At 43.0% G+C, this 19,292-nt stretch overlaps 1 protein-coding gene across 2 annotated transcripts; it reads left to right on the top strand.

Moving 5' to 3' along the window:
• Positions 1-213: 213 nt before the first annotated feature.
• fndc4a (fibronectin type III domain containing 4a) lies at positions 214-18,481 on the top strand. Of its 2 annotated transcripts, none has more exons than XM_060041467.1 (6): positions 214-843; positions 6,409-6,524; positions 7,822-8,026; positions 13,748-13,837; positions 15,316-15,511; positions 17,168-18,481. In XM_060041467.1, exons 1-5 carry the CDS (start codon positions 768-770, stop codon positions 15,462-15,464), a joined length of 636 nt encoding a protein of 211 aa, XP_059897450.1. In that variant the 5' UTR covers positions 214-767; the 3' UTR covers positions 15,465-15,511; positions 17,168-18,481. The 2 variants fall into 2 exon arrangements, with proteins under 2 accessions (XP_059897450.1, XP_059897449.1); XM_060041466.1 differs by having other exon boundaries at positions 215-843; positions 15,316-15,449.
• Positions 18,482-19,292: the final 811 nt, after the last annotated feature.

The raw sequence follows: 19,292 nt of genomic DNA, 5'->3' as shown, positions 1-19,292 counted from the left end.
TTTCCTGTTGCTTTATTTGGATTCCTCTATTCCGATGCTTTACTGTAACCCCGTTTATCTATCACAAAATGATTACCAAAAACCACACATATCAAAGAAGCAGTACATAAACCAATTCCTTGAGTTTTCCAGACATTTTTTGGAGGGGCGGAGTAGAAGGGACGATTGGATACTGCGGAAACACACTTGTGCATGAATGAATAAATAACTAGGCACGCTATAGGTCCATGGTGTTGGGGAAGGAAGGACACACTGAAAGTTAAAGCGCTGCACGCACGACTCTGACAGGGAACTGTCCGTGGTGCCTGCATGTCCCCTCTATTTTGAGGGGACAAAGGACTCGATCAATGACAAACTCCCAAAAAACGACCTTATCATTGTAATAACGATGCTTGAACATGATTTGAAAATTGTGGGGAGGAAATCGCGTTCAATTATTAGGCACCTGGATTATTCTGATCGCTGCTTGAACGACAGCTCATCGATCGCATGAATGGGAGAGCTATTGGATGAACGTTGAGATGGGGGAAGCAGCGGCTTGATCGATGCATCGTGTCTCTTTCACCTTGGGATTGATCAACTAATTTCCCTTGAGAAGACTAATGGTTTAAAGAAGAGACCGCTGATCGAGGAGATAAAAAAAGAAAATCAAGAAATATAATCATGCCAACAAATTAACTAGTCAAAGCTGTCCAAACATTGAAGACCTGCAAACAAGAAATCCGCGTTTACCTTTCTAAGAGAAAGCAATAAAAGAAAAGCCAGCCATGGCTCGCTGGCTTGTTTTAGTTAACTCCCTGGTCCTGTTGCTCTTTGGCAGCGACGTGTTTTTGGTCGGAGCAAGTGAGTAGCCTGGGAAATGTTTTTATCTTTTACACTCGGAGCCTAAAGTTGTTGCAGAAAAGTCCTTTATCCATGTATCATTTAAATTCTACCCAGTTACATTACTGTCTGTCTAAGCAATAGCTTATTCTGTATTTGTAGTATTGTAATGTGTCAATTTGAACTTGATGCTCTTCTGTCAAATTCAATTAGAAAGATCTGCTATCATTTTTTTTAAATCCTGTTAATGTTTTAAGGAAATACGGTCATTTAAAATGAGTCAGTTGCACCCTGGGATTATGTTTCTACATCGGAAACAACCTGCAGATCAATAACTTCCCTTTTGTAAACCGCCCCTTAGTGCTCCCATTCGTTTATTTAACTGATTCTGCTAATCCATTCCTCTATTCCTATTCTCTCTCTCTCTCTCCCTCTCTCCCCCTCTCTCCCCCTCCCCCCCCCCCCCCCCCCCCATTAGCATTGTGGTAATACATATTCTAAGAAGGAATCTGAGTTGATAGGTACGCTGCAGTGATACCAGTGAAAGGCTCGGGGGGAATGACACACTGCTTGCGAATTACAATCGAAAACTCACACAACGAGAGGAAATTGGTTGCAGGAAAACAAGATTGACTGTAGATAAATGATGCTTTGAGGTCAATACACTAGCATTCATTAATAACTAGCAATGTGACGTATTCATCAAATTGCTATTTATATGGGTTGCACAATATGAAATGCATGTACATATCATACGTACACTGCTGCATGAATGAGTATCATGAATGCTAATGAGTTGCATGCCAGAACGCCTCTATTTCACACTGTTGATGAGTGTCAGTCGATTAAGATATCCCGTTCCGTATATTGTCTATGTTGGATGCAGTTTTGTCGTCTATGCTCAGCTGTCCTAGCACTTTGAGATGACAATGACCTCTGTCTGGCAGCTCACCGTCTCTAACCTGTTCCTTTGTGGCATCACCTGTTTTACATGGTCAAACCTGGTCTATCTTACTTTCAACGAGTTACATCCGGTTTAACCTGGTCTCAACTGGTCAAACATGGTCTCACATGGTTAAACTTGGTTTCACCTGGTTACACCTGTTTTAACCTGGTTACACCTGGTCATACTTGGTCTCACCTGTTCCCATCTGGTCCATTTGGTTACCTCTGCCATCTCCTGATGCATGACAGCCAGACAGTGTTTGCTTTGCATCTCAAACAACCAGTCAAACCAAAAATAAAGACTGATAGAAAATAGACAATAACATGCATGCACAAAGACACGGCAACTCCCTATGATGATAACACATGCGCATATCAAGGTCTGTATGACGTATCTCTCCTACGAGGCCTGGCTGCAGCTCGTTCATCTGCATTATTACCAGTGAGCAGAGCAGAGACACCAGACTCGCTCAGCGCCCATGGAGCTTCCACCATGAGCTTTATATAGCTCCGTATGCTAAATAAAAGAGGGAGGCAAGGGGGTCTGGTTTGTTTAATCCTGACATGGGGGCCCAATGGAGGCATCGCTACAGAAATTAGAAAACCCACCGGTGCTGGGGGGGGGGTTCACTGTGTTAAGGCAAAGATAAAAAAACGAAGCGCGCTACTTAGAAGCCAACGCCAGCCTTTTTTTGCTGCGCCCAAAGGCCTCGAAGGGCTGATATACCAAAGCCCCCTGCAGTGTGGAACAATAGATACGAATGCCCCAGAAGTTTGGATTATTATACAGGATATATTGGATTAGTTTGCCATGCAACCTACCAACCACACAGTAAACGTTATAAAAAGGAGTTTGTGTCGGTTAAAGGCAAAAGTTTCAGCAGTTTCTTTTTTGCTTATGTTTTCATGTGTATTCAGGCATGGACAGGTTAGCAACTTTACCCAGCAGCCTTTATAGCATAGATAAATGCAAGACAGCTACATTCTCTTGATCGACTCAGCATTGAAGTATTGCTAATTTCCTTGGCAGAAGGTAAATGATAACACTCACAATAAATCAACTGATGCCATATTGCATTAAGTGTACAACGCCCGGTCCAAGTTAATACATTAAAACCTACAATTCTGCCTCGTCAGGTGAGCCATTGTGTAGATATAGCTTCTTCATTAAGCCAGGAAAGGAAAGCTTCTCCAAATGCAATTAACTGAGAAAGGGGTGAAATTTACTCCGGTCCCAAAGAGGAATAAAATGGCAGCTAAATAACACCCGAAATAGCTCGATGCAGCATGATGTAAAGTGTAGCCGTTTTGCCGTTTTGAAATCAAATTCATCCTCTTAGTAATAATGGCTTTTTCTGTCGCACATTTATGCCACAAAGTAGCTTAGCGAGGTCTCAGCTCCATCTATCCAAGGACCTTTTCCAACAGGTTAAGTCTCTCAAACTCCTCGGAGACATTTCACCATTTATTTCTAGCTTTGTTTTTACAGCCAAAGTATACCTGACATCATTCACTTCATACAAATCGCCATTCATCAAGAAGAGAACCGCCCTCAGATTTCTGCGCCCCGTGGGGGTTCATCTGCAGCTAAACATTGCGTTATCCATTCGCATGACTTTAGAACCACAGCACTCTTCCTGTTACTTCTAGCTGGGGTTGGCCCCGGAGGGGCCTCGCGCTACAGATGGATGGAGGAAGGGAGCTAATGTGCTGGTCTGTTGGGCTGGTAGAGAGAGAGAGAGAAGTACAGAGAGAGAGGCTGAGAGATGGAGAGAGAGAGAGAAAGACATCGAAGCGCAAAAAGAGTTAGCGCTTGAACGTTCCAACGACCTGACCTAGCGCATACTTAAGATGTTGCATAACTGTTTCCTCCTGAGCACATTGGCCCGGCAGCAAATGTTGAATTTCTCTCAGTTTAAATGGGGGGGGGGCATCAACATTTTTATTTACTTGAATTTAGGAGTAGAAACTGCACAGCCTCTCCAATCTACTCTTGATGCACATGTTGGTATAAAATGTTTGTACCAACATGGTACAAACATTTAGTACTCTAGACAGACCTTTAGTCTAGATCTTTATCCCATACTGGGGACAGTACAGTGTAATGGTTTGGGTAGGCTGTTCGACTCCCAGCCACAAGGGACTGGGTTTGATTCCCAATGTCTACCTCTAGGCGTCCTTGAGCAAGATTACCTAACCCTTCTTATCGTCGTTCTGGATAAAAAATATAATTTCATTACACTGAATGAGAAACAGTCATATTGTAATAGAATATTTAAATGTTTCGATGAACAAGCTGAAAAAATTGAAAGACCAAATGATTGGGGTCATTCTCTCTAGAAAAATGTAATTAAAAATAGTTTAATTATCTGAGGAGGACAGTTTGTACTGCTCAGAGTAATGCCCAATACTTTCAGACAGTGCTGTCGTCTGGTCGTTATCTAGCAGAGATAGCTGAGCTGTGGTTCTGGTCAAAACAAATGTACAGACTTTATTTGAGATCTCAGTGGCTGTACAATGCATCCATATTTTTTACAGACTAGTGTGAAACAGTAGTATCGCCATTATCGACACCCTTTTCCTTCTGTACCATTATCTGAAGAAAATGTGAGACTGTCATCAGTTAACAACCTACCTCAAAGATGTCAAACAGGAAGTCAGTGCCGTTTATAACCCCCTGAGAGGTAGAACAGGAAGTCAGCGAGGATTAAAACCCCCTGAGAGATAGAACAGGAAGTCACTGAGGTTTATAACCCCCTGATATTGAGAACGGGGAGTCTACGAGGTTTATAACCCCAGGAGAGATAGAACAGGAACTAATGGTGTGACACTTGCAGACAGAATTGGGTTCGATAGAAATTTCAGATTGAATAGCAATTTCATGGATTCAGCAACCTTGGATAGATTTGAGGATATACTGTATATGGAATTCTAAACATGGATAGACAGATACATACATACAACTACTGGCTTTTTACAGTTCCTCCACTTGGAACGAAACACCGCTGCGCTCTCCTCTCAGAGCGAGGCTAATAAAGTATCCCCCCCCCCCCTCCCTCACACTCCCTCCCTCCCGCTCCATCTCCACTCTGCATCTGTTACTTTTCTGTAACATCGGGCCAAGTCCATTACAGCACCGGCAAAGACAAAATCCCTGTCTGTGCCCATCCCCACTCCGCCCCCCACCACTACCACGACGCCGCCTCCCTCAGGTTAAACTCCCTGCCCTCCCATATTCTCCCCCCCCCCCTCCCTCAATCCAATCCCAGCTACCTTCCCCAGTAGGATACTACCAACCGCTGGGTGGCAGCCAGTCTTATGGGGGCGGGGGTGCGGTTGGGCAGAGGAACTCTATTGGATCCGTCAACCCCATGTCCCAACCCCTCATGCCCCCCCACCCCCACACGTGCGCTCTGTAATAAGCTTGTCCAATGGAGACCAAATCATGATCGATGGCTAGGATAGAGGAGAAAGTGGTGGAGGAGGAAGCGGGTGGAAGGTTGTGGACGTGGATCTGACACCTTGATTAGATTCTAATATAGCCCCCCCCAACACAGGTGTTGGAAGCATAGGGGGAGACACAGGGAGCCAGAGAAATGGTCATTGTTTCTCAATTGTTGGTGGTGTTGCAGTGGAACTGTGTTTGGTTGCATCACAGTAGGGGATGATCAATAATCCCAGGGCAAAGGATTATAAGATTATACGATTGCATTGACGTGTGAAGATAAGACATAGACAAATTAATTTACAGTGTAGAGATAAAGGACGAACAATTTATTTAACGTGTACAGATATCTTTAAAAAAAGATGCGTAGAGAGGCAGTTTAATTTCCAATGCCCGAGAGCTGTGAGTGTTTAATTAAGAACCACTGTTTAAAATAAGAGCCGAGGAGGCTGGACACAGACTCACTCCATCATAGGGAGACGGCCACATCTCCACGGCAACGTCTTAACACATTGAAGGGCGTGACTTGTGGGGGCATAGCTCCGTTTTGCTTCTTGAAGTGTGCATGGGGGGGAGGCGGTTTCTGGTGGTCATCTCGAGAACGGAGATGAGCTAAAAGGATGCTTTCGGTCCCCTGGGTGCGAAGTGTGATGCGAATAGAAAGGAACCACTTCATCCTATATCACAGGGAAAGGCATCAGATAATATCTCACGGGGCATCTATGATGGACTTGGAACATAGTCTCTGACACTACAGTGCTAGCCTGCCATTCGGGTGTCCAGCTTTTATCCAGAGTGGCTATCTGATACTTTGGGTTAAGCATCGCGCTCAAGGAAGCCAGGAGACTATTGGGCATAAAGGTGAGGTACTACAGGTGAATGGGCAGTAAAACCTCAAGTCCTTCAATCAGAATGTTGAATAATAACGTTTTAGTTCCCCTCCGATTTATGTATGCACATTATGTGCTATCATATTAAATAAGCATCAATTGGCATAGTACATTAAACACAATATTGAGCGAGTAATTTAACTGGTTTAATAAAGCTGTATAATGGCTGAAGGCACAACTTTGTTGGCAGGCGGAGGTCCGACGACGTAACGATACAGAAGCACTCGCCACTTAATGTGTGGCAAGTGCTTCTCGCTGTGACAATAACCAAATGGGCCAATCACATGCTTTCTGCTCTTCCCAAAGACCGCCCCCCTGCTCCCGTCAACGTGTCTGTCACCCACCTGAGAGCCGACTCAGCAACCGTAAGCTGGGAGGTCCCGGAAGGAGATGTGATCATCGGCTTCTCGATTTCCCAACAAGTAAGTAAAAGCAAATGCAAGCCATGATCTCATTCAATCAATTCTGAAAGAGGGAAGTCTTGAGTGAGGTGTATTATCAGATGGTTTGGTGTTTCCCTCCCGGTGATCACTGCAAGTTTCCCTTGCTGTGAAACTTGAGGATTGGAAAATCTCTGCACTGCTACTACGCTGGACTATGAATCTCAGTCACAAGTCAGTGTGTCCAGGTTTAGAAATGTTTGAGAAAAAGGTTTTCAAACAATAATAATAATACCTACTGCAGCTTTAAGAGTATCTCTTAGTCTAGAGAAAAATTAAAAGTGCAATGAATTATTGATTAAGAGTAACCATGCGAAAATGGAACCTCTAAACTAACCAATAAACCGCTTCAACACTTTGATTCTATTCACCTTTGTTGAAAGCACAATCCTTCGCTGCGATAATATGTGATTCATGGTTCGAGGGAGCATCATTATTATCTGATTAGCGACCCGCAGTCAAACAAGATCACACGGACATCTGGCCTGAAGCCACTAAAATGGATGGGCAGAGAGAGAGAGAGAGAGAGAGCTTGCGAGTAAGGGAGGTAGTGTTTCGCACGTCAATGGGCGGAGGGTGTACAGTATTTGGGCTTGTACGGTCTCAATGCCATCTAAAGGTCAGCTGAGATACAGCCTGGGGACTGTGAGCATATGTCTGTGAGGAAACACACCCAGCCAAGTGACACAGAGCTGTTGGTTCCGTGGTCGTGGTCCATGAGACCTGAATTAATCTGTGCTTAATCTTCCACTCCATCTCCTCTGCACTCAATGTAGAATAATTAATTAATATATATGTTCAGCCCTTCATTAATGTATGCATACATACATCTAGACATACATCAATCCAAGTGGTACCCAACCTATTTTGGATAGTGTCCCCATTTTAGGTCAGACATTTTTTTGGAACCAACAACTGCTTGAATTGGTCTTGCATCCGCCTCCAGACACATCCCAGTGAACGTCTCTCCACAGTGAGTTGTTTTGTAGTAGTTCGCCCGTGGCTAGGACTCATGAGGCATTCCTAGCCATGGGCAAGTGGGGCTGTTAGTCTGTTCGTAAATGCAGGACCTTTAAAGATACCTTTCCAAACCATTTCAATTACTATTCTATTTTATTCCAAAAAGGCACCGTCAGAACCACTCTAGCATATAAACCAGGATTCTCCCCCTGGGCCCGCATCTGCATCAGGCGATGTGGGGTCCGAGTCCCAGTCTTGGAGAACCACTGGTCTATCCATGGATTCTGACTCCCGTCTTCTACACCCTTCACCTCTCCAGAGGCAGGAGGGCCACACGCAGCGCTTCATCCGCGAGGTGAACACCACCAGCCGGGCCTGCGTGCTCTGGGACCTGGACGAGGAGACGGAGTACATCATCCAGGTCCAGTCTATCGGCCTGTACGGGGAGAGCCAGGCGAGCAAGAAGGTCCACTTCCGCACCCTCAAGAAGTCTGACCTCTTCCCGTCCAACAGCTCCAACCAGGGTAGGGGGTGGTGCTCCTGAGAGCTGCTGCATGAGTAGAGCACACTGTATTCTGGGTGATACTGTTATTTATACTTGGTACGCCTGGGCTTTTCCCGTAGTCTATGAATTTTTCACGCACAGACATGGAGGCATGCACACATGCACACACATAATAGTGCAGGCGTGCACACACACACACACACACACACACACACACACACACACACACACACACACACACACACACACACACACACACACACACACACACACACACACACACACACACACACACGTGTCATGTCCCTCTTGTGGATCTCTAACTGCTATAGATATCTGTAAGTTAACTTCAAAGGTTGCAAAGACCTCCCGAAGGTGAAGATGTTTGTGAAAGTTGTGAGACCTAGTTTTGACTGTCATGATATGTTCACTGGTTACTTTTGCTGCCAAAATGTGACGGAGCAGATGAGTGGATGTCATAATCCAGAAGGCAAACAAGTTTTAATACAAGTTCATTGAATCATGCAGTCAGTGTGTCACTTTTGCAGCTTTACCCTTTGCTAAGGAACAGCATTGAAAACAAGGCCATGCATTGCTTGCTTAAAAGATCACAAGGATCAGGAATAGCATGCAACTCATTCAAAAGTACCATAACTACATGATAACATCCTATTAAAAATAGTTGCCATGGTACTTCACTAAAAAATTGTCTCAGTTTCGATATTAAACACTGAGCTTCAACTACATTTCAAATTCAAGCTATGAAGGCGATGTTGGCTATGTTTGCACACGATTCCTTAAAAGAAACAATCTTTTCATGATGTTATATAAAGCAACACTTTATCCTTGTGGAGCCTGGCAGAAAGATCTATTTTTCCTCAGGCTACAGAGACAGGTGTCTACCCCTTCCACTTCCAGCAGTCTTTCTCAGTGGGGCCCTGCGCTATCCTAGCCTCTGCTGGTGAAGCCCAAGCTTGGCTTTTAAAGCTCATTGACATTCAAAATGAGCCACAGTGAGGTGGAGGACCAGGCCAGGAGGATAAGTGCTTGCAGGCCTTTAGCCTTCGCGCTCCCATGACCTCCTAACGGGGGCTACAGCGTGGAGTCTTACTTTGGGGGGGGGGGTAGGAGGAGGAGAGGGTGGGACGGATAATATCAGGAAACCCGGGCTAATGCACTCTCTCTCTTCCAATAGGGTTCTCTTAGCTTTGTCTGGAGTAGTGCTGGGTGAGATGTGAAGCCCGTGACCAGTGGAGAAAAGCAAGGCTGAGTGACTCTATTTGTGGTGTATGAGCTGAAGAGCCGTCTCCAGACGACTTTATTTTCTGTGTGTGTGGAGGATTCAGACCCCAGCCGCCTCCTTCGCCGGCCCTCTTTGTCCAACCCCCCACCCCCTCTAACCCCTCTACCCCCAGGCTAATCTTCTTGACATGTGAGCCATGGCTAAAGCCTAAAAATTTATATCCAAGCGGGAAAACGGCGGCGTTGGCAGCGAATGTGAGGTTTGGCTTAAGGGACGCCGGCCCCTTATCCTGACGCGACATTTCTGCTCTTGAGGCTTTCTACAGAGACCTTCATGTTGTGAATGTGGAAAGTGCTGATGCTAGTGAATGATTGATGTTTCTCCTCACCTGGTTTGGGATTAAAACCTTTTTTTAGACATCAATGAAGCTACATTTTTTTCAAAGTTCATTTAAATGTAATTTCCGGAAATGTTGAAGGTTTTAAGTAGTTGAGGCCAACATTACCAAGAGAAAGAAAGATAAGATTAAGATATACCATTAGCTCCGCAGAGTTTTGTATCTTGTCTGAAGCTGTGCAAGTAGGTCAGGGATACAGCCCAGACGGGACACCTCATTAGTGAGATATTGTTTCGGTTACTTTCTATTTCCAACAACTTTCCCTGAGTTCAGAAAGAACCTTTAACAGTGTCCCAATTTGGAGACTATTACGATTCCCTCTTTCTCTGGTAATTCCCCCGCTTATCATTGTTTCCCACAGCTATTTTATTATGGAAATGACTTTGTCTGTGCCTGGGAAGGTCCCCGTCACATGGAGGCTATAACAGAGTTCATATTGGTATGATATGTCTTCACTTTTCTCTGCATGGCTGCAGAACATTGTGTTCTCTTAACTTTGTAACCCAAAAATGATAAAGGTTTTTAATACAACAAACAACTTAATATTAATTCAAATATGATACATTTAATCTCCCAATCATTACCTTAGATATAAAAAAAGACTTAAAGAGTTAAATAAGATCAGCATTCACTCCAGAGTTCTGAGGCACATATAGAATTGGGTTCATCCTAAAACACGCTTTGGAAAATGAGAATTAAAAACTGAAACTATAACGTTATATAGCTTCTATAAACAGTGCACGTCATCATGGGTAAAGCTTATCATTTTCCCTCGTCAGAAACTAATGCTAGGTTGGAATGGGCCTGGGGAAGAATGTTAACTGACTCTGGTGCATAGACACAACCTGTCTGTATGATGCATGAAAATCTCTTGTGGAACCTAAAAGTACGTGATGTGTAAAGTAGCAGCCCTGTTTTACCAATCACAACATTGTGAGAGTAACCCAACCCTTTTCACTGCTTTATCTCCACAGCAGACCCTTGTGTACAGCAGTTTGCCCACTAACTCCCCACATTACCGCTGTAAACCCGTGGTATCCAAAGCAAATGACTTTATTACTTGGAGAGATGGGTGCCCAGAGAGCTTACATCTCTGGAGAGAGAGAGGGAGAGAGGGAGGGAATATGCCTGGGGCAGGATTTCACATTCTGCTCCGGAACAACTTTATACCTCGATTCAACCTGAGCCTCACTTAAAAGTAGCCCGCAGCTCTCATTTAATGTCACTTTTCAGTTTTACTACCTTTCTTGTTCTCGATCATCGACCCACTGTCGACCTATAAAAAGAGGACCTTTTGAATCAAGTCTGCCAGGGCACAATGGAGCCATCGCCTTTGCTGCAGCCAAGCATAGTTCAAAGTACATTGGTTTACAACGTGTATTAGAGACCTCTATGGTTGACGTAAAATAAATACTGCCTGTATTCCATACAATACAATGCTCCTTTATCTATCTGCGATCACAGAGTCGAAGAAGCTTGATGAAAAGCCGTAGCAGACTCGTGTGAATGCTAACAAGGGCTGGCTAATGGAAGGGCAGGATCGATTTCCCTGTCAGTCCTAGTCAAAGTTGTAGTTTGAAAAGTAAACCTTCAACTTTAAGAATGCATTTGTTGGCTTTGCCCGCCTGTCAAAACACAAGGCTGTGATGGTGTTTGGATGTACAGTTATGGGAAATGATTAAAAGAAACAAAAGCGGGCAAAACCTACTATCACGCCATTGCTTTTCATTCTGTGTGGGAGATAAGCAGCTTGCTAGACATACAATATTCAGTGCATTTCTCTAAGTTATGAGAATGTGTGGGGTTTCTGTCTGAGGTTTTTGCAAAATTAAACAGAAAATCCATCAATACGTGATGAGCGAGTCATGAAAGATTCACGAGCAGGACACCATCTTTGTGTGAGGGACAGTGTGGCCACAACAAGCTTCAGCCAAGACTCTTTACGTTGAATTATGTTGCACATATTCAGTCTTCTTCAACCTGATCATTGTTCAATGTCATAAATGCGACCCACAGCCCCACAATTCATGTAAGAATATGTTGATATTTTTAGATTGCGGGTGGTCTTGGCTGTCAAACACAATAAGATGAAGGAGGAGGAGGGATCCCCTAAGACTCAATTAGTGTGTGAGACTTCAGGGCTGCCAGGATGGCTAGTCAACCCCGTAGTGGGAACTCAGCCTCTCCTCTATGCAGGCAAAAACACACTCTGGTTGTACACTTGTCAAATTGACTTATCATTTGTTTTTGTTTTATTCTGAACTATAGTATATAAACAATAGTAAACAAAAAAATGAACCACAGAAGATTAGTATTATATATATATATTCAAAGAAAAAATTGGATGTTTTAATGAGATAAAACACAGGCACAGTTTAGCCGGTAATTGTGTCTTTGGTATGCCTTCCTGGAACACCTGGTTTGTTGCAACAGGCTTCCCCACCTTTGCTCAGATCACAGTAATACATCCCACTCAGGGATTCGAGCCCCAGGGAAGCTGTCAGACTAATTAAGGTAACCACTGCATCGGTGCAACACCATATGTCGCATCTACCAGGAGCAACACATCAAACAGAATCACTAAGTGCAGTTTCTGGTATTAAATATGCAGCATCACTCTCAGCTGTGCGTGTCTATGTCGGGTCAATTGGAAATTCCTTCCACACATGAAAGCTAAATAAAAGCTTCCCTTCCCTTTATGAATAATCGCTCATTTAGCTTGCTTGCTCTCGTATCAATTCCTATTGAATTGCATGCTCATCTCGGTTAATGAATGAAAAGTACTAACGGCAGAGCCTTACACAATAAAAAAAAGGGGTATTTGTACCATGTGCAGTATTATTTGTACCATGTGCAGTATTATTTATGCCGGCGGCATCCAACTGTGATAATTAAGGAAACCATAAGGCTGCTGACATCAGCAATGAGCAAAAACACCAGGATGGATAAAGCTTCTTCCTATTCCTTATAGCAAAGCAGCTCCCAAAACAAATTCAGATACAAGTCCTTTAGAACAAGGTATGGGTGAGACATATTGCTCTTGATAGAACCAAGTCTCCCCTCACCGCCAAGTTATATCTGAATAAACATGCATACGGACACACACACACACACACAATGACCACCAAAGTAAACATGCACACGGACACACCCACAACCACACAAACACATGCACACACACACACACACACACACACACACACACACACACACACACACACACACACACACACACACACACACACACACACACACACACACACACACAATGACCACCAAAGTAAACCAATCAATTCCCACATCACAACTGCCCCCCCAACCCCCCGACACCAGGGAGGGCTGTCTGGCGCGCCCGGACTCCGGAGCAGCATCCGGACCCTTAGATCCACTCAGTGGGGGGGGGGGGGCCCTAATCTGGAAGAGTGTCCGGCTGGAGGAGATCCAGCCGCGCAGGTTTAAAGAGATTGTTTGAGGGTGGAAGGAGGCCGATAGTCAAAGCTCTTACAGCGGGATTAATGCCGTGATAGATCGGTACGCCCCCGCATCACATCCTGCTGGCTCCTGATGAGAGGATCCTGCTATTGCTTGGCAAGACGTCCGTGGTCCATGGCGGCGGGGGTTCAACACAATGCCGACCACTGCTGGGAGCCTTTAGCTGAATAAAGTGCAACTGATTTGTGTAAATCCCTGCGTGCGTGGGTGCGTGCATGTTTGTTTATATATATATATATATATATATATATATATATATATATGCATGTTTGTTTTGAAGAGGACTGTCTCTTTATATACCATATATGGTATAGAATGGTGCACTATTGGGCTTGTACATTCCAATGCCCTCCTCCATCTTGGAATCATTTAAATGTTTTGGGAGTAACTTTTCTTTGGACATTGTTTAGCAATGAATCGTGAAACAGTCTGTCGTTATTGGGAGTCATTGTTGTATCTGAAACTGCCACAGTGTTTCAGTGTTTCACAGTGTTATGCAAAATGGGGCAAAACAATGCATTCATTTGCCTAGGTTACGGTGTATTTACCGTTGTGTTGACCCTAACCTTCACCCTTGACCTTCTTGACCTTCCTGTTCCCTCTGCTAGATGACCCAACGGTGCAGGGACTGGACAGGCCCAGACATCTCCAGACTGGAGAGATGATCATCATAGTGGTGGTTCTACTCATGTGGGCAGGTAGGTCTGTTTATGCAGCCGGACATTGCCTGACCAGGGCACAAGTTGAAAACCTCTCAGGGTCATTTTCGATGTCGGAGGAGTGGTATCAACCGTTGCAGACCAAATTGCCTCTGGAAGAAATTGGAAAGATGTTCAACCAACCAGAGCAACGAAAAGTGTGATGGTAAATGGACTATTTATATAGTGATTTTTTGTAACCAGAGGCCACCCAAAGCGCTTTACAATATTGCCTAACATTTACCCATTCATGCACACTGACGGCGGCGGCTGCCATGCAAGGCGACAGTGATCCCGTGATGCAGCGTTGAGCGCTGTATTGGTCAATTAAATCCTGTCGGAAGTAGACCAAAACGGCAGGAATCTTAGCCATCAAATCATCATATCAAACCCGCCCAATATACCGGTAGATAAACGGTTGAGATTGGTCTGACCCAGGACATTCAGATAAGAACCTGTCTGAACTGGAGGGGGGACCGGCCATCTGCCTGAGCAAATAAAACATGAGCTCTCAGATTCCCAGCCAGGTTCCCAGGCTCCTGTTTATGTTCTCCAGCCCCTAAACGTTGAATTCAATATCAACCCATACATAGCGATCAATAATAATATCAACGTTAGCAGGAAAAGAGCCCTACGAGTACAATATCTATTGATGTTGCATGTGGTTGGTTATATAGCAATAGAAAATGGCTCTTGGGGAAACATTCCTCATCGTTTTTAACACTGTTTGTTCGTCCTGACTTTCTGGGGACTTTGAATTGGTCGTTGTTGACGAATAGTCTTGTTAATGTGTCCCATAGCGTCATCAGGGAACCTGGCAGTGATAAATACCTGCGTAAATAGACTGGACAGTCAATCTGTTCTCTGTGCTGCATTGGCCATGTGCAAATATTACAGCCGAGTCATTCCTTGTAATGTGAAAGGAAGTACATTATGATGTGCTCAACGCGCTAGAAAAAAGTACAGGATTACAACTCAGGTTTATTTCTCAGTAATTTTTCAATAATAAATAGCATTACAGTCTTTAAAATCAAAGAAGGATTCAATGGAACCTTTTCTACAAACGAGTTCTTCCACATTCAGCATTCAGTCTGCATGGAAATGATTTTGTGTATCAGTTCACATTTATGCTCTCCAGTAAGTGTGAGTTGTGTGTTCCATGAAGGCACTTGAAGTGATCCAAGCATTTCAGGGATGTCATTGATAAGGTGTGGATTGGAATGAAGAGTAGATAGACAATGTGGACTAGAGTAGCAAACTACTAATGGAACATCAAGGTGTGTGTGTGCGTGCGTGCGCGTACGTGCGTGCGTGTGGTAAGTGTTCATGTCTAAGTGCACATGCTTGGCATCTACAAATACAGCACGTATGCATGGGTATACCGTGTATGAATGTACAATACGTGTGCGTAACTGTATGCGTGCATTCATCCATGGGTGTGTTATGAACAGAATAACTTCTGCCTCCTCTCCCTGCAGCGGTCATCGCGCTGTTCTGCCGGCAGTATGACATCATCAAGGACAACGACTCAAGCAACAGCAAGGAGAAGGCAAAGCCGTCCTCCGATCACAGCACCCCAGAGCACCACAGTGGCGGCCTGCTGAGGAGCAAGGTGGGGGCCTACTGACGCTGGGGTACCTACCGAGGCCAGGCTAACGATGCTAAGCTACTGATGTAAGCTAGTGACAGTAGGCTTATGATGCTAGGCTACTGATCCTAGGCTACCGAGGCGAGGCTAATGATGCTAGGCTACCGATGTAAGGCTAGTGACAGTATTAAACTGCCACTGTCGCTAATGATGCTGAGCAGCAAGGTGGGAGCCTTCTGATGCTAGTCTAACAAGGCTAGGCTACTGATGCTAGGCTACCGAAGCAAGGCAAATTATGCTATGCTACTCATGCTAGGTAACCAAGGCTAGGCTAGGCTAGTGCTACAGCCCTCACCATAACAATGCTAGGCCTTCATGTTGCTCTTCCATGTACTCCCTTCATTCTGAGCTGTAATGCAATACTTATATAGTGTATCCATTATGTTATACACACAATATGAATATGAATATGAACACTGTTGTCATGTCAATATGGAACTACCAGAAACAGTCAGGAATGGTGATGAAATGCTTGACTTTCAGGCCTCTTCAACAAACAACATAAATTAAATCTGTTTAGCTTTTGTTACAATCGTTTCTATTTTTCAAACAATTTATCCAAAAACAAACTCAACCTTATTTTTTTTCAACCAGCAAAACAGAAAGGCAGATCAGGCTCAATTGCTTCTTATTTTTTGTTTTTCTTTGATGGATGAACGCAACGATGGATGAACGCAACGGCGGTGGGGGAGTCTGTTGTCAGACTTCTACGTCGGCTTTCATCGCAATCCATTGTGCTTATTAGGTATTCACACTATATATGTGGATACCTGTTGTTATTCATTATTGTTATTGCAAAAATAGATTTGAATGTGGTAAAAATGTATAAAAATAAAAGGCCAAATTTAATTTGGTAATTGGATCAAGTTTAATAGGATTTCTTTAGGTGCCAGAAGATATTTCTGTTTGGCTTAAGCACAGCTCATAACAACGTGTGTTTGAATGGCAGTCAGGAAAAAAAAACGTTAAACTGTGAATAGTAATGCCATGCATTTGCCAGCATTTTTTTTTTACTTTGAACATTTGTAAAAAATAGAGAAAAATACGACGAAAATTGAAAAGGTTTTTCACGGCAGCCTTTACACGCGATTGATCCGCTGCTTTTCACAAAAACACAACCTTGTGAAGACAGATCGATGTCTGTGTGTTTGATGGCGGCTTGTGTGCACAATAGGCTTAGCAGACAAGGAGAGACAAGGCATGGCAAAGGAAAGAATAAAACAAGAAGTACAAACTGCTGGTCATTTATTTAATTTCCACTGGGTTTTGAATTCTACTATGGGCTTATCATTGCATTCAGATCCCATGGGGAGGACAATTTCGGTGATATTAAATAACACAAACATGAGGGGCAATAAATAGTTTGAACTGTTAAACAGGATATCAATATGCAGAAACTGCATTGTATTCGTATTCCAGTCATTTTCTTCTATTCTAGCTCTTGGCTTAATAAAATATGATTCAGATATTCAACTAATTTGATATTGCCAATTATGGCAATACCCAGACTATACAGTGCTTAAATTGGTTTAACATTACATATATTGGACTTGTTTGTTGTTCTAAGGTACGCTTTCTCAGCTAGAACCAAATAAATCACTACTGTGACAGTGCATGGCTTTCTAAAGATGGCCAAATAAACAACACAATGACTGATCTGGTTTCTATTCCATCTTTTGCAGTTTCATCCATCCGTGCCATCGATCAACATCATCGACGTTTGAGCAGCGATGAAAAAAACTCCACAGTAACAACGCTTTCACCTTCATCGACAGCACATTCTCACGATTGCCAGGGACGAGAAGAAAATACAAAAACTGGATTTGGCTTAGACGATGTTTTGAAGCCATTGAGGCTTAAAAATAGATGGAGATGTCAGATATACGGTGTCGTGCCAAGTTTGAAAGACGCGATGCATGCCCATAAGTTGTACATGAATGACAGCAGATGCTAAAATCCCTTAACCTTAACCCTCTGTGTTCCCCTACCATCAACACACACATACACCACACACACATATTCTGGTAGCTCTACTACAATGTTCCTTCAGTGTGATAAGACATGTTCTGTACCAGATTTTTGGTATGTCAATGCAACATAAAAATGCCCATTAATCATCTCTGGGGAAGCCAGTCTATATATTTTTTAATAGATATTGTATTTTAAATATAGATACATACGATATATCTATAAGGCATTGTTCCGAATAATTGTTACAAACTATTTCTGTAACAGTATGTGAGTGACTATTGGCTAATCTCTGAAATGATTAGGAATTCTAGTACTATGTCAATGTTTTGTTATATCTCTCAAATGCAATACAATACAAAACATAGATCCTGTCTGTACAGACTATAACAACTGAATTTTCTCTCATTTATCAATAAGCAGTTGCATGCTGCAACTTGTTTTGCAGATACCATGAGTTAAATTGCAATTTGATTAGTATTGATGAGGAATATACATTTTTTAATGTTTTGAATTTATTGATTGGATGATGATTTTCCAACGACTGAAGTATCAAGATTGCATTGAATTTTAAATTGGTGACAGTGGTTTTAGGCAACAAGAACACTCTCACTCATTTAGGAACTTCATTTCAGTGTGTCAGGCACAGCAGCAGTAGAAGTGGAACCCATGATGGAGTAGCTGCTCTTTCATTGCATGGTGCTGAATAGTTATCCGAAGAATCATTTAAATGAATCTCAATAGTTTCTTTCTTGACTGTGAACCATTTCGCAAATATGAACATGGTGGTACTAAAATAAATTGGGTTTAAAGAAACATACAACTTTGTATGCATATACGTATATATTGGTATGCTTAAGATGCGATACGATTATGAGATGAATGGCTGCTATAGTGTGTATATAGTGCATCTTTTATATTTTTTTGTAATCAAAAGTGATGTGGGCGATGACGGGATGAGTTGTGAAAAGCTATCATTGCGTACCTATTTGTTCACGAAAATAAACTTCATGCTTCAAAAATGAAAATGCGTTACAGTGGGTTTTTTCATTTATAAGCTCAGCAACCTTAAAAAAAGAATGACAATTATTATACAGTCATATAAACTATGACTATTTATGAGATTCTCAGTGGACTGAACTGGACTCTCTATACATATATCATTCAGAGGAAAGCAGGATCTGTCAAGGAGCAGAGCCCTCGTGTGCATATTTGATACTTTTTTTTCATCACTTCAGCAGACACTTTAATCTAAAGAGACCTAGTGAAATCTGATCAATTTGGAGTAAGGGGCCAGCTTTGCTCCTACATTGGAGATGGTTATGGTCTTCAAAAAGCCCAAAATGAATCTCCTTTGAGTTTTGGGCTTTTTGAAGACCATAACCACCTATGGAAGACGTGTTATAGAGCAGTGGCTCCAGGCTGTTCAACTCCCAGCTGAAAGGCCCGGAGTTCAATCCCTTATGTCTGCAATCCATCCATGTAGGAGCAAGGCTGGCCCATTACACCACATTGATCAGATTTCACTAGGTCTCTTTGGATAAAAGTGTCTGCTGAAGTGAAGATGTGTAAATATTATATGCACACACTACTTGACAGATCCCCCTTTCTTCGGAATGCTATATATAGAGAACAAAGTAAAGAATATTAAATATTAACTGAAATAGATGTTTAAGTTCAGTCCACTGAGAATCTCATGAAAGAGTCTGGAGTCTAGGAGTGCCTTTGTGGGAGCCAGGTTGGATGGAGGGTTAGTTTCAGTCTGCAGTCTCATTAGGGTTTAGCTTTTTTCACTCTTTGTTTAACTGGATTGTAAAATGGTTCTTAACTCCTAACTGA

This window comes from Gadus macrocephalus, chromosome 21 (assembly GCF_031168955.1).
Source record: "Gadus macrocephalus chromosome 21, ASM3116895v1".
NCBI classification, from domain to species: Eukaryota; Metazoa; Chordata; class Actinopteri; order Gadiformes; family Gadidae; genus Gadus; species Gadus macrocephalus.
Note: the sequence above shows the minus strand (reverse complement) of the source record. Positions and strands in the feature narration are given on the sequence as shown.